Here is a 14,332-nt window from a genome sequence, read left to right on the forward strand (position 1 = left end):
CACTTCTATTCACACACACACACACACTTCCATCTTTCCTGTGGGACTCTCTCACACATGCTGAATCCAACGTGGAACTGACGCTACTCTCTTCATCATCCCTCCACGCACACACACACACACACACACATCTGTGCTCGCTCACTCTCTCTCATTCACATCTTGGGAGTTGAAGCTCCACACACACACACACACACACGCACACACACACACATATAGAGAGAGAGAGACAGTGATCTGAGAGCGACCGCGCCGGCACCACATCGTGCGGACGTTGAGGCTGCCCGTCTGCCAGCAGCATGTGAGTACATACAGCTGAGTGGGATTTTTTTGTTAGGGAAGTGGACTTGAGGAGATTTACTTGTTGTCTGGCAACAACCTGGCGTGAGTGTTTAGAGGTAACAGTTGTTTAACCCTCACCGCTGTCGGAGGAAGAGAAGCTAATAAAAAACCAAAGCTGATAGTGTGAGTGTGAGTGTGTTGGAGCTCTAACACTGTGTTATCCCTCTAATGACCAGTGATGCAGCATTAACATGTCCACCACTGTTCTGCCTTTAATCTAATGACTCTGGCGGTGTGAGAGATTATCAGCGACGTGGAAACACTGTCGATTCAGACATCCACAATCTCACTTTTTTTCTGCTCTGCTGACTTAAGTGAATTCTACTCAGAAGACTCGTTGCTCTTTGCTATTTAAGATAAAGATGATTAAGACTTCGCAGCAGTGGCTCTCTCTCTCTCTCTCTCTCTCATAGCTTTTTGCTGTTAAAAGAGAGGAAATGATCAGAGCTGCAGCCCCGGCAGCACAGGCTTTGTCTCTGTGTTCAGGATTCAGTAACACTAATATCTCCGCTGCATCACAGACTTTGCTCTATAGATCACACAGAGGAGCAGCTCCACTGTGTCTTTGTTTTCCATTGTTCCCGCACCGACTCTGATCTAAACTTTTGTGTTTATTCTTTATCTCCCTCTATCAGATGATATGGTGATTTTGCTGAAAGCTCTTATCGCAGTTATTAATCTTCTTTCCTATCGTTTTATTTTCTCTCTCTTTCTCTCTTCATTCATCTCTTGTTTTCTCTCCCCTCGCTCTTAATCCCATAATGCTGAATGGAGGCGATGTGTGACATTTAGATGTTGTGATGATGTGTGAACATTTATACAGTGTCTGGTAATTGTGATCGCTCCTGTGTCCAGGGAACAGCGCAGAAATAAAACTGTTAATCCATCGATTCGTGGAGGATTAGAGCTGAGATTGAAAAACGCCAGACTGAGGTCAGCGGGGAAAATATTGAAGGTTAAAGCGAAAAATGAAAGTTTGAGCAGAAGGGCATCTGATGTGAGGCTTTTTTTTTCCTTTTTTTTTTGCTTCTGTGTTAAGTGTGGAGCTCTGATTTGGGCAGGAATCAAACCTTGACCGTGGTGTCTGCACATCTGCTTTAGCATGAAATGAATTGCAGCAGTAAAAACCAGTCACATGGAGGTGAATCTCTCTTTCCTCCAGCAATGAAAATCCATCAAAGTCGCTTTTTTTGCAGAACATCAGGATGTAGTTTTTAAAAAAACGCAGCTGGAGAAAAAAGTGCAACAAATTGTGTCGGTCTGACTGTTTCAGTGATTTTTTTAGACTTGCGTGACTTTGAGCTGCTTTAGTGCAGTTTAGTCATATTTGTGTCCTTGGGTGTCGCTGCGTTACATTAATGAACGCTTTCGGGGGGAAATGGGAGCTGAGATCTGGGTGTTGTCGGCTGCTTCTTGACAGAATTTAGAGGTTGATTTTGTGTTTAGAGGGAAACACACACACAGAGGAATAAGGAATAAGAGGAAGACCCATCAGGAGATACTGCAGGTTGTCTGTGTGTGTATGTGTGTGTCTGACCGTGTGTACCTTGAGTATGATTGAATTACTCAGGGTTAATTAGATTCTGTAGTCCACAGTGATGGTTCAGGGACACACACATACAGACACACACACATACGCAGGGACATCCTTCAGAGGGGCTTTTTCAGGCTTATTGCCAGCGGCGTTGTCATCCATGTGTTAGTTCAGAGGTTTCTGGGAAACTGTGTGGTGTTAAGAAGACTAGAGGAGAGTCAGTGAGGATTTATTACAACACACATCTGCTGTTATATGCAGCCGCTCTGAGTAAAAAAAAAACACACACAGAGACAGACACACACGCACACTACATTTTACTGTCCTTTTGATGCAGCAACCTGCTGGTTATTTTTACTTTCCACTGCTGGACAAAAGCTATCGTCCCTAAAAGCCATGGCCATGCATCACAGAGCACATTATATCATTTGTATTTTATATATTTTTTCCCCCACTTTGTGCATTTTCATAAATAATGTACATTTATAATTAAAGAGGTACAATGACATTTTTATGGCCACTAGATAAAAATGGGTCAGTAACTAAAGTGTCTGTGCTGCATGGAGCAGGAGGATACTAAAGCACAGGGCTCCCATGCTGAGTGTTTGAGCAAATCGTTGCTCTTTGCATTGATTGTTCAAACCGGTTGCTCTCTCTCTCTCACAATTTACTGCTTGTCATTCAGCTGATACAGGGGGATACAGTTTTTCCCGGCAATTAAACTAAAAGCGCTGTTGGAAAATTCTGTGTTGCAAGCGTGCACAAAATCAACACTGGGTTTTGTTTTAGTAGGTTTAAGCAGAAAGATGGATTCACATACAGTTGTGTATGAGTGAAAATGTGAAAAGAAACCAATTCAACCTGTATATTGTTGTTTTCCTTATATCTAACTTGTTAAATCTGACTCTCTCATGTAAGCCAATAGAAAACACGAGCCCCAACGCTGCTGCACCACTGATGCTGTCACTCTGCTGCTGAGCTGCTTGAACGTCACTGTGTGAAATCAGTGTGCATGTTTAATGTGACGCTTGTGTTGAGTGCACACTCACTCATGTTCCACCTACAGCTTGACATGTAGGCAGCAGAAGTCACATACGTCCTAACATGTCCAGCTGATCCGCATGACAGCACTGACTTTGATGGACGTAACGCTCTTTTATGTGTTTGTTGGCCTGTAGGTGAAGGAGTTAACAGTTAAGACTGAATGACGTTGATAACCTGGTTCCACAGAAAAATGAATACAGTGAAAGTCAATCAACACTGTAAGATGTATTTATGATACATTATCTTTAAATCAATCATTCTTAAACCAACAGAAATAGGTGTTTTGGTGCTCAACCCTGTCTCAGATAGTGAGTTTATACACAAGTAAACTGCAACAGTGAATTCATTTATAGGACCTTTCATTGATTATGGTCTGAAGGTGATTGTTCTCTGCAGGTTCCATTGCAGCCAGCCTCTTTGACTTTGTTTTCAGGTTTTAAATGTAGCAACAGCTTTAATCCAGGAAGATTAATTGTTATTTTAAAACAAATGGGTCATTAAAGGGAACAAAACAAAGTACTGAGGTCGCTGTAAAGCAACAAGAAACCAAGAGCTGAATAAATTAAAGCAGAAGTAAGCGGAATGTTTGTGTTAATATAAGTCTTAAAATAGTTATATTTTCCGACAGCAATCACTTATATAGAGTGTTTGGTCTGAAACACGGGTCTGTCAGTCACTCTGCTCTGCTGTAAGCCGAGGAGAAAACTTTCCTTGTATCCTACAACCTTTATCCAATGAGGAGAGAGAACGACATAAAGGGGCGGTCCTCTCTGTGTGTGCAGCCAAGGGACGCGCGTGAATGTGGTGACGGAGGGACGAGGACCAGTAGATCCATGACGAGGGCGGGGGCTGCTAACTCCATCGGCTGACAAGAAGTTAGCCAAAACGACCGGATCGCTTACTTCTGCTTTAATATATGAATGAATGAATGAATGATTTTTTTTATTTTCGTGTCATGCCACCACTGTGGCCCATCCCATATCGGATTACAAGACACATTTAATGACAAATAAATAAAAAAAAGACTAGACAGTCCTTCCTGTTGGTATTACCTGCCACACAGGTGTGGCACATAAATAAATTAAGATTACTTTCGGTACTCAACTATATATCACTCTTCGTCTCATTGCCCAAGCCTTTTCAAGAAATAAAGAAAATGCAAATATATTCAATTCAACTGAAAAAGATGTTTTTCATCGTCTAACCACACAAATTCGTTATTTGGATCTACCTTACTAAACATTTTTTGTCTTATAGAGTCATAGAAAGGACAGTAGAACACAAAATGAATATTTATAAGTTATATCACATTCTGCATGTATGATCGGTGTCTTATTCTAACAGTATCTGATGTCTAAATAAGTGAGTGTGGAAGTCTACAGCCGACTATTTTAGTGTGTGTGTGGTTGTGTAAGCAGGTGTGTGGTGATGATGTTACTGACATGGATGGAGTCTGATGTAACAGGAGTTAATATTCAGATCAAACAGACTATTTGATTATGGCTGTGGAGAATTTGTTGACAGCTGCGTGTGTGTGTGTTTATGTGTGTGCGACTCTGTCTGCACTGAGAGTCGTGTGTCGACGACGCCTTCCGCACTTGAACATGGAAAACAAACTTGTTTGCTTGTTGTTGGACTGACATTTGTAAAAAAAAAAAAAAAAAAAAAAAGACGTGGTTGACACTGTGAATGAACCTGCTCCGTCCTTCAGGCCGTGTTTGTTCATGCCTCTGCTCTCGTCTTTGATCCGTGCAGCGTAACGTTGTTTCTGAGCTGCTGAACAAAGGTGATCGAAGCATAAAAAAAAAATCACTCAGCTGCTTCTAATGCGGCGCAACAAGTCGCTTTAAAAGTAGCTGGAATTAGATTCTGTGTAAATATTTTAATATGGGTTGAAAGGGGAGGATTTTTTATTATGGAGAATCTGATTTCAGTTCAGTTTTTATGTGTCTAATGGTGTGTGTCTTTGTGTGTCTGTCTGCAGAGTACAGTCGTTTCGAGGCGAAGATCCATGACCTGAGGGAACAGATGATGACCAGCAGTGTCAGCTCCAGCTCCACGTCGCTCCGCTCCACACAGAAACGCACACTTTACGTCAGGTAAGGCACACACAAACGCGCACACACACAGAGCAGACAGAGGTGACTGATTGTCCAGTGTCCTTCAGCGTGACACAACTATTATAAGGTCTTATCTCAGCTGTCGACTCTCAGGTTTTGTGTGTGTGTGTGTTTGAGACGCTGAAAGAGAGGTTATCACGTCTGAAATCACAATCACAATCACATCGTCTCAGACTCACACACACAAACAAACACATCCATCGCCTGTCAAGTCTCCATTTCTATATGTGTGGTTTTTTCTGTGTGTCCTTCTCGTTCTCGTCTGTCCCGGCTCATCAGCTCTCTCCGAATCACCCCTCGCTCTTCGTCGGTTTCCTTCACCAGAGCCCAAAATTTAAGCATTTAAAGATCCTTTCTTCACAAGAACCTCAGTGTTTGTGAAATATTGATTAAACGCCCCAGCGGCGGCTCCAGATCAGTCACATCGGAGCTCCTGGGAGATCAATAATGTGGAAACAAACACCGATGGCTGAATCCATGTGGGTTAGGCTTTAAGGACACAGGGAAACATTTACAGATCAAAGTGATTTCACAAACATTGTCTCTGTCTGTCTGAGCTCAAAACCCAACTGCATCTGTAGATTTTTATTTCATGCCTGCATCCAGAAACAGAATATTTCATCTGAAATGTTCACGTTTGCTGCCAAAAAAGAGAAGTCGACATATGAAGCAATATAAAACCAGATGTTGTTGTTATACAGTTTATTTGATAGATAGAGGATGGGTGGAAAAAACAAGAGCTACATCAAACAGTGGAAAGACAATTAAGGGAGGAGAAGACAATAAAACCAAAAGAGAACTTCACCTTAGAGGGAATTTATTCATGATCTGAAACTGAAATACAGACTAAAGAAAGCTATCTACTCTACTCTAGTCTTAAAAAAAAAGAAGAAAAATATGAAAAGCAACAGCCGTGATAACATAAAGGAAAAGCCTCAGAAGTTGAGCTGACAGGTACGTGTGCATGAAAGGAACATCTGACCTGAGCTGTGTGCAAGTGGCCTGGAAGGAAAAGGCCACAGCAACAGCTGGAGCATTCACCTTGAACTACACACACACACACACACACACACACACACACACACACACACACACACACACACACACACATGGACTGACTCACTAAACAGAGCAGAGGTCACAGTCAGCACAGGGAGCAGGAGGCCAGAGGTCACACTCAGCCATGTGAGAGGGTGAAGGAGTTTTTCCTCCATCAGGTGCAGTGATGTACTAAAAAGCAATAGTTCTGGGATGGCTGAAAAAAAGAAAAGGAAAAAAAACACTGATAACATCCTGCTGGTTATTCCCCGGACAGCAGTTCCCATGGCAACGGGGGTTGCACTGCTGACCGTATGCATGTATGTTAAGCTGAGGCTGCAGTTGAAGGAGTAAATGAAAGAAACAAACAGACAGTCAGTGTCTCGGTGTCAGGGTGACTAAAGTCGTGTCTAAGCAGGACAGACACACAACGTGACCGAGGTTCAGCAGGATTTAATGTGATATGGGTGCATGGAAAAATAACCTTATTTGGACATGTAATAAGTATGAAATAGTGCAGGGTTAAATGTGTCCATATGGGTCGTATGACTTGAGCTGTGGTCCAACAAGTGTCACATGTTTTCACCTGATTTATCTGAGAAACAAGCTGATTATATTCATATCTGACTGAAATACAGTTCAGCTTTTGATTCTGAATTTCAGTTTCATTCATTAGTGTGTGTAAACGTGGGGTGTCATCGACCCACCGTACTGTAAAAACCTGTACTGACCTACTTGTCATACCCACCACCACTGTGAACCAAAGACTTAAGTAGTAAAATATGAAGAAGGATGACATTGCAGCTGCTTGCCGTCACCCTTGTTAAATTTTTAAGTAGTCACCCATAGGCATGATTATTATTAGCATAAATTAAGTCTAACCCCCCATTTTTTTTATCTGTTTGTGGCCAAAAATGAAGAGAAGGAGGTCTGTCCACTGTCCATGTTTGTTTGAATCAGAAGAAATCTGCATGAGGATGTTTACAAAATGATGCATCTGAGTGAAATGATGCATTAATAATGAAGTTGAGGTTCATTTAACAGTTGTTTGGTGATGTAGTTCCCAGTCTTTTCATGAATGACTTGATGCAAAGAGCAGTTAGATACATATTTCACGGCAAAACGCAATCAAAGTCAGAGGGAAAAGAAGAAGAGCGGTTGTTTTGTCGGGGAGTCCGTGCTCTGACAGCAAACGAGCCGGTTCACAGAACTAAATCAGAGTCAGCTCCTTATCGAGTTTCCTGCTCAGACTGTCAGAGCTCAACACGCTCATTCAGCTTTTAATCATCCTCCAGTGAGTTTGACAAAATGACTTTTTGCTTAATTCAGTTCACTTCATTCAATTCAGATGACAAAAAGACTAAGAGTCTGTTTGGCTCGGTGAGGCTGCACTCAGGCACAGTGGTGCTTTCACATCAGCAGGCAATGACAATGTGAAGATGCTGACGATAAGCAGGTGTAATGTTTAATATATTTTCTGCTGAGGCTGAAGGCTGAAGGCAATATCATTAGCCGAGGAGGTATTTGCTTATAAATCATAGTGCTGGACTGAGGAAAAGCCACCAAAGTTATCACAGTTCTCAACGTGTGTGCTGAATTTCGCGGTAATTTGTCCAAAGTTTTCTCAAAACCACAAAAAGTGGAGCTGCAGGTTTCATCCTCAGGGGACCATGAATGTCTGTTTGTTGGGATATTTCAGTGTACAGTAAATGTGTCTACATTGTCATTCCCAGAGCATGGCTGCAAGCATAGCTAAAAGCATTAACTTGGAGAAAAGCTGACAACTGTATAATCATAGATCTAATAAGGAAAAATTCCACATCCCAGATAATTATCATGACACCTCCCGGTACTATAATCAATTTACATCCTTGAATCTTAATGATAACGTTGCTCCAAGTTGAGTAAAAATCAAGCCGGGATCATTTCAAGGTTATATACAGTAGAATAATGTAATAACCCCCCACCACCCCCCACCCCCCACAATAACCCCTATAATGAATCACTGTCATATGAGAATTTCCTGTATCTGGTTACTGCCCATAAACGACCAATCAGGATGCAAATGTTAAAAGAAGCCAGTCTGACAGGCAGCTGATTGGCCGGGGTGAGGCTGTTGGTGCGTGACAGATTGGGGGTGTCTAGTGCTCTGGGCTGCTGTGTGTGTGTGTTCATGCATGTATGTACAGTAGGAGTGTGTGTGTGTGTGTGTGTGAGCATGGGGTTTTTTACTATATGCATGTGTATAATATGTAAGATACAGAGTAACCTTTCCTCAGAGGAAATGTCGCAGAAGCAAGGTGACATACAGTGTGTGCTCTCCTTTATTCCTCTCTCCTTATTTTACATTCACACCGTTATGTTTCTATTTTAAACACACTCTGCTCAATAGCTCGACATTGTAATTGTATATTTCGCTGCACCTGGAACAGCTGACACGGCTGCAACGACTGGTTATGAGATAAAATCCCAGCCTTATATTTCAGATTCCATGGTAGATTTAGTATTGCAGTGCTCATAATAATGCAGCTGTCAGGTGTATGTTGCCATTGTCAAAAGATTGTAAATGAATATTATCCTGATTTATACTTATATGCACTGATCAAGTCATTGTTTCTCAATGGACACTGAAAATTGAAACCAGTCCGTGCTGTACTGGTCTCTGGTTCAGATCAGTTTCAACAAAAGCATTTTATATCCAGAACATCGGCTTCAATCCTTTTTTTTAAATACTTACAGTGATTAGATGCTTCAAATGTTGGTAGCAATTAATTACCATAAAGCATCAAGTATCAAAACCACAACTCTAACTTATAGGCTGAACTTTACTTTACTGATCAGATTCTCGTGTTAGAGTAGAAGAAGTTGTGTGTTGTATAGATTTTGAAGTTACACAAACAAACTATCATAAATCTTTTGAAATTAAAATTAGCGTTGAACACAATCTACCATTTACAGTTTGAGCATCATCACTCACTTCTCTCTGGAGGTTAAAAAAAAAGCATGTAAAATGTGTCAAACACACACTGTGGTAATTAATGAATGTGTGTTCCTGGTACGTGAGTAATTAGATTTCAAAGGTTTCCCACACAGGAGTTAAAACCACTGTAATGCAGAGAACAGGTAATTGATTTGGAGCTACGTTTACATAGCTGTAGGCTCAGTAACCCTACACATAATCAATCAGTATGACCCGCGCACTGCAACGTCCTTCGGGAACATGTATATTTGTATTTACTGTGTTTTATATTTTCTTAAACCATGAACTCTGTGGAGTAATGACTGCAGAGGTTATTTATATACGTATTTATATATAGTATAGTAATAATAGAGTGTTGGATGTGGGACCTCAGCACCGATATAGTGTTTATGCTTTCACATGTCTACAGGTACAGTATGTGTCCACATGTTATTACACACACACACACACAATGGATGTGTTCTCCGGACCTCACGTAATTAGATCTCGAGAGGCTCAAACTGATTTAAAGTGTGTGATACTGAGAACAGGTGATTGATTTGGACTTACAGTACACGTACACACTGTACGGCCTCGATAACACCACACACACACATACGCACGAACACACACCACATCCATCAGTGTAACCTGCTGGCTGCAGAATCGTTCAAGTCATTTAGCTCACGTGTGAATTTTGATGTTTTCTCCTCTAAGCAGTGACTGTGTGGAGCAGTGACATTATGAAGAAAGGAAAGGTTATTTATACACTCACACCTGACAGCTGCCCTTTACTGTGTGTGTGTGTGTGTGTGTGTGTGTGTGTCTGTGTCTGTGTGTGTCTGTGGATCCACTAATGTAAACACAACGCTGCTCTTCATGTTTACAGTGTATCCTGTAACCTTTCACGCGTCATTTCTCCCTCTGATACCTTTTACTATATTTGAACATTTTCATTTCTGATGATAAAACATAAGCTGCTCCTAATGTCTCACTAAGCTGTGCAGACCTGGTTCACCTGTTGACTGGAAATCATACTCACTTAACACATTTTTACACCTTTGAGAGGAAAAAAACTGTTTAGATTGATTTGTTTTGTCAGTGAGTTTGATGTGTAGTAATAAACTCATAAACAATCAGACTTTATTTGTATAGCACTTTTTATACAAGCAATTATAGATAAGGTTATGGATCAATGGTTTAAATAGTAAAGAAACAATTTAAAAGATAACAAATAGCTAAAAGTAGATAGATAAGTTGCATTGTAGGTCTTAGTGAGTGTAAACTAAACCAAACTTGGCAGTCAAGAAATTTCCAATTTAAATTTGTAATAAAAAAAATGAGTTTTTAGAATAAACATTTATTATTTTCCTGTTTCTACCTGCTGATGCGTCGGCCCAGAGGTCCATCAGCTCTGTTGATCACAGTCTGTTCCACTGCAGCTGTTGTTCACACACCGTCACAGTGTTGAAGTGTCGACCCTCGGGTCATGACGTCGTCCCCTGTGAACCTCGTGTCCACTTCGTCCTAATGGAGCCCGACACATTTCACCACCAGATAAAAATATAATGTGCTTTTTTATCTTCTGTAATCTCACATCAATAAAACATACTTTGTAGGTTTTTTTAGGTGTTTTTTTTTTTGCGGTGTGTGTGTGTGTGTGTGTGTGTGTGTGTGTGTGTGTGTGTGTGTGTGTGTCTACCTCTGTCTGATTTTCTCTCTTGGTTTCTTTTCCTTCTCTGTCTCTGTTCTGTTTTATTGATGAAGGCAGTGGGGACTTTAGGGGATGCCTGTTATTTCAGCTCTAGTTCCTTTGCACACATGCATACACACACACATACATGCGCACAACACACACACACACACACACACACACACACACACACACACACTGCTGGCCTACTTTTCCAGGTCTTTTCCCTCTGGACGGGTTTGGAGCTCTGTGGCCACAGAGACAGATCACCATTCAAACACAACACACACAGACACAACTGCTACACATTAATGCACACAAACAGGCGCACAGACAGATGTGTGCAATTGCATTCATGCACACACACACACACAGTGACAAGGTCATAAATTAACAGTAATAATGCAGGAGAGCATCCCTCAGTTCTTTACTACAACAGACTCTGTTGTTTGTCTCTTTGTCTCATTCTGTGGCTTGATTTTATTTTGAAGTGTTCATCAATTTGTCTGTAGTTGTGGGAAATCTCTCTCAAGGTGAAATCTTGAAAGTTTATAAAATATTCTGGAGAAAAAATAGGTAAAAAATGTGGTTCCATATTTACAACAATGCAAAATAATAGGTATTATTATTAGACCACGCTGCAGTTCTTCTCCTGTAGCAGACTGAAGTTTGTGTGTCTCTCTCTCTCTCTCTGCAGAGCGCTGTTCGACTACGATGGAAGTGCGTCAGATCTGAGCATGCCCAATCAGGCCCTGCCGTTTCACTTCGGCGACATCCTCCACGTGAGCAGCGCTGGCGAGGAGGAGTGGTGGCCCGCCCGCCACCTCAGCCCCCCGCCCCCAAACTGCCCCGAAGTCGGGGTCATCCCCAGCCGCCGGAGGTCAGAGTTCACTTCAGGGTTTTATGACGGTGGGAGGGAGGAGGCTATAGATGGATAGCGGGGTTGATTTTTATTGATTCTCATTTCCATGCTGCTTCTGTTCTGCGTAAAGTGTTTCATAATCAGTTAGCCCTGCACCCCCCCCTGTTATCCACCTGTACAGTGTCGACAGTGTTTTTTTTTCCCAGGGGGGGAATGTGAGTATTGTTGTTACCTGCTCCGAGCTGTCCTGAGCTCGGTGTAGGAGCAACAAGGTCAGAGCCTGATGCCAGATTCTCTACCTCTATATTGTTCACATGAGCAACTGTTATTTCATTTCAAACCTTTATTTATTCTCGAAAGGACATTGAGGTTTTACCCTCATTTGCAATGTCGTCGAAATCACAGCAATATTCAAAGCGAAACACAATGCACAGCACAAGTCACGTATAGTTAGGATAAAACAGTTACAAAAGTTATGTGCTTTTCTTCCTAAAATCCTCTGATCTGCCCTGTGATGTCACTGCAACATTTACATAAGCATAAATGATTTCAGCACACCAGTTTCAAATTAGTTTCACTTCACGTCGGTGGTTCGTCATCATCCTCGTCCTCATCATGTGGAATCTGCTGATTGTAAACATGCGGCGCTAAGAGAGAGAGAGAGAGAAGCTCCTTCCTCTCACCTCTTTCTCTCGCTCCGAAGTGGAGGAAGAGGTGACAGACAGATGTTGATGGAAGGAAGGAGGGAGGGAACGTGAGGGCGTTAACGTGACGACGAATAAGCGAAGGTGAAAGGAAGGCAGGATGGAGGGATGGAGGGATTAGAGGCAGCAAGGGGGGTGAGAGAGTGGGAGTGAGTGAAGGAGTGATGGATGCGATGGGTTATAGACAGTGGGGTATTAATAGACGGAGGTGTTAGCGTAGAGGCCGGGGTGTCAGAGGTGTAAGGTGCATTAGGGTAATAGAATAAATGTGTTCCAGGAGAAGAGCAGGATGATGTTACTGTGTCGGCCGAGGGAGGAAGATGTGGAGTATTAAAGGACACAGGAGGATGCAATCACCAGATTAAACAGCATGCACTTTATTCAACTGTAGTGAATCTGATCCATCCACTCTTTACCTTCTTTCCCTCCTCTCATCCAACTTTCCTTATTGCCCTCCGTGCCTCCATGTTCCCTTTCTTTGACTCTAATCTGCTCCTCCACTTGTCTTTCTGTCTCCTCTCCTTCAGTTTCTCCTCATTCCTTCTTCATCTTGAGTAAAAAATAACCACAAAGTGTTTGCTTGGAAATTTCTCCTACACTCCTCCACCTGCTCTCTTCCTCCTTATTTTCCTTCCCGCCTCCCTCTTCTCCCTTCTTCCTCCTCTTTGCATCGCCACCTCTCCTCCCACTCCCCATCCTCTCCTCTTCCTAACCATCCATCTTCCCTCTTCTCTATCCACCTCTCCTCCTCTCTTACGCTCCTTTTTATCCTACACTTAAAAAACTCAAAATCTTTCCAAGAATATCTGTCTTATTTCTTGTCAAAATGTCTCATTTCTGGTCAAAACTAATCTCTTTCCACTTAAAATAATATTCATCACCTAAAAATCTACTTGTTTTTATATAATTTTCACTTGTTTCAAACAAATCTTCACTTGAAGTAAGTAGAGAAATCTGCCAGTGAAAGCAAGTTTTTTGTGTTTGTAATAAGTAACTAAAGTTGTTAGTTTAAAATTATATTTTAATCATGTTCTTTGTAAGAGGAGAGAATGGAGATCAGGACTAAACTAACTACAGAAGTGGAGACAACTTATTTGCTGATGCAGTGTAAACAGGCTGTAGTGATGGTATTGTTTGTGTTTGGTTGTAAAGCCTTTCAGAGCTGAGCTGTCATCAGAGATTAAAACTGAATCCCCCATTTTCTTTTTCTCCTTTAGTTATTACAGTCGTTTCTGCCGTGCTCCACAACACTGCTGGTTTGTTTTCAGTGACAGTTGTTTGGCTGTTGACGCACATTAGGAACCTTAAAGCTGCATTATCGTGAGGCAGTTGTACAAAAACACATCTGACCTCAATTATGAAGCCAGACTTGGAGAAAGAAACAAGTCCCCTCACTGAGACACTGGAGATTCACCTTATTTGAAATTCAGGCGGTGAACATGATCAGCAGCAGGAAATGGTCCTGCACAGGAAGTGACAAATCTAAATTTAAACCTCGGGGACAGAAAATGTCTCCAAAGCAGCAGCAAGCAGACTCCATAGAGGGAGAGTGTCTCCTCTCTGCCGTGGCTGACGTAGTTTGCTCTCGTCGCCGTCTCCTGTCCCTTTGCATTTATTAATTAATCACAGCTCATTCAGAACAGTGGATGTGATCATCCCATCTCCTCTTTACTGTCAAACCACATGATATCTGAATTAGTCGGGTAAAATAGATCCTAAAGTAATTCAGATATCTTGGGCTACAAAATGAATTTCTGAAAAGAGAGACATTGTGTCATATTTTGACTTCTGTTTGTGTATTTTTAGCTGAGAAATGATCAGATTTTTGGGATGTGAGGTGAAACGAGCCCCACAGTTTTCATTGAGCCAAATGTTTTAAAATGCAGCATAATGAGTCTGTGTTTACAGTTTTGATCTTTCAGAGGAAAAAAATCTCCACAAACAGAGTTCAAACTCACTGTTATTTCAGTCTGGACAATTATAACTGTTACAGGCTTAAAGAGATAGTTCAACATTTTGGCAAATTGGAACCATTG

The 14,332-nt window shown here is 41.6% G+C and overlaps 1 protein-coding gene across 2 annotated transcripts in view; it reads left to right on the forward strand.

Moving 5' to 3' along the window:
- LOC310984968 (disks large homolog 4-like) overlaps positions 1 to 14,332 on the forward strand; it is a 114,311-nt gene that overhangs the window by 86,532 nt on the left and 13,447 nt on the right. For both annotated transcript variants that reach the window (XM_083970348.1, XM_083970349.1), the window contains exons 14-15: positions 4,905 to 5,019; positions 11,428 to 11,610. In XM_083970348.1, coding sequence (XP_083826474.1) covers positions 4,905 to 5,019; positions 11,428 to 11,610 — 298 coding nt within the window. The remainder of the gene's footprint in view (positions 1 to 4,904; positions 5,020 to 11,427; positions 11,611 to 14,332) is intronic.

The sequence above is a fragment of the Trachurus trachurus genome, assembly GCF_905171665.1.
Source record: "Trachurus trachurus genome assembly, chromosome: 4".
NCBI lineage: Eukaryota > Metazoa > Chordata > Actinopteri > Carangiformes > Carangidae > Trachurus > Trachurus trachurus.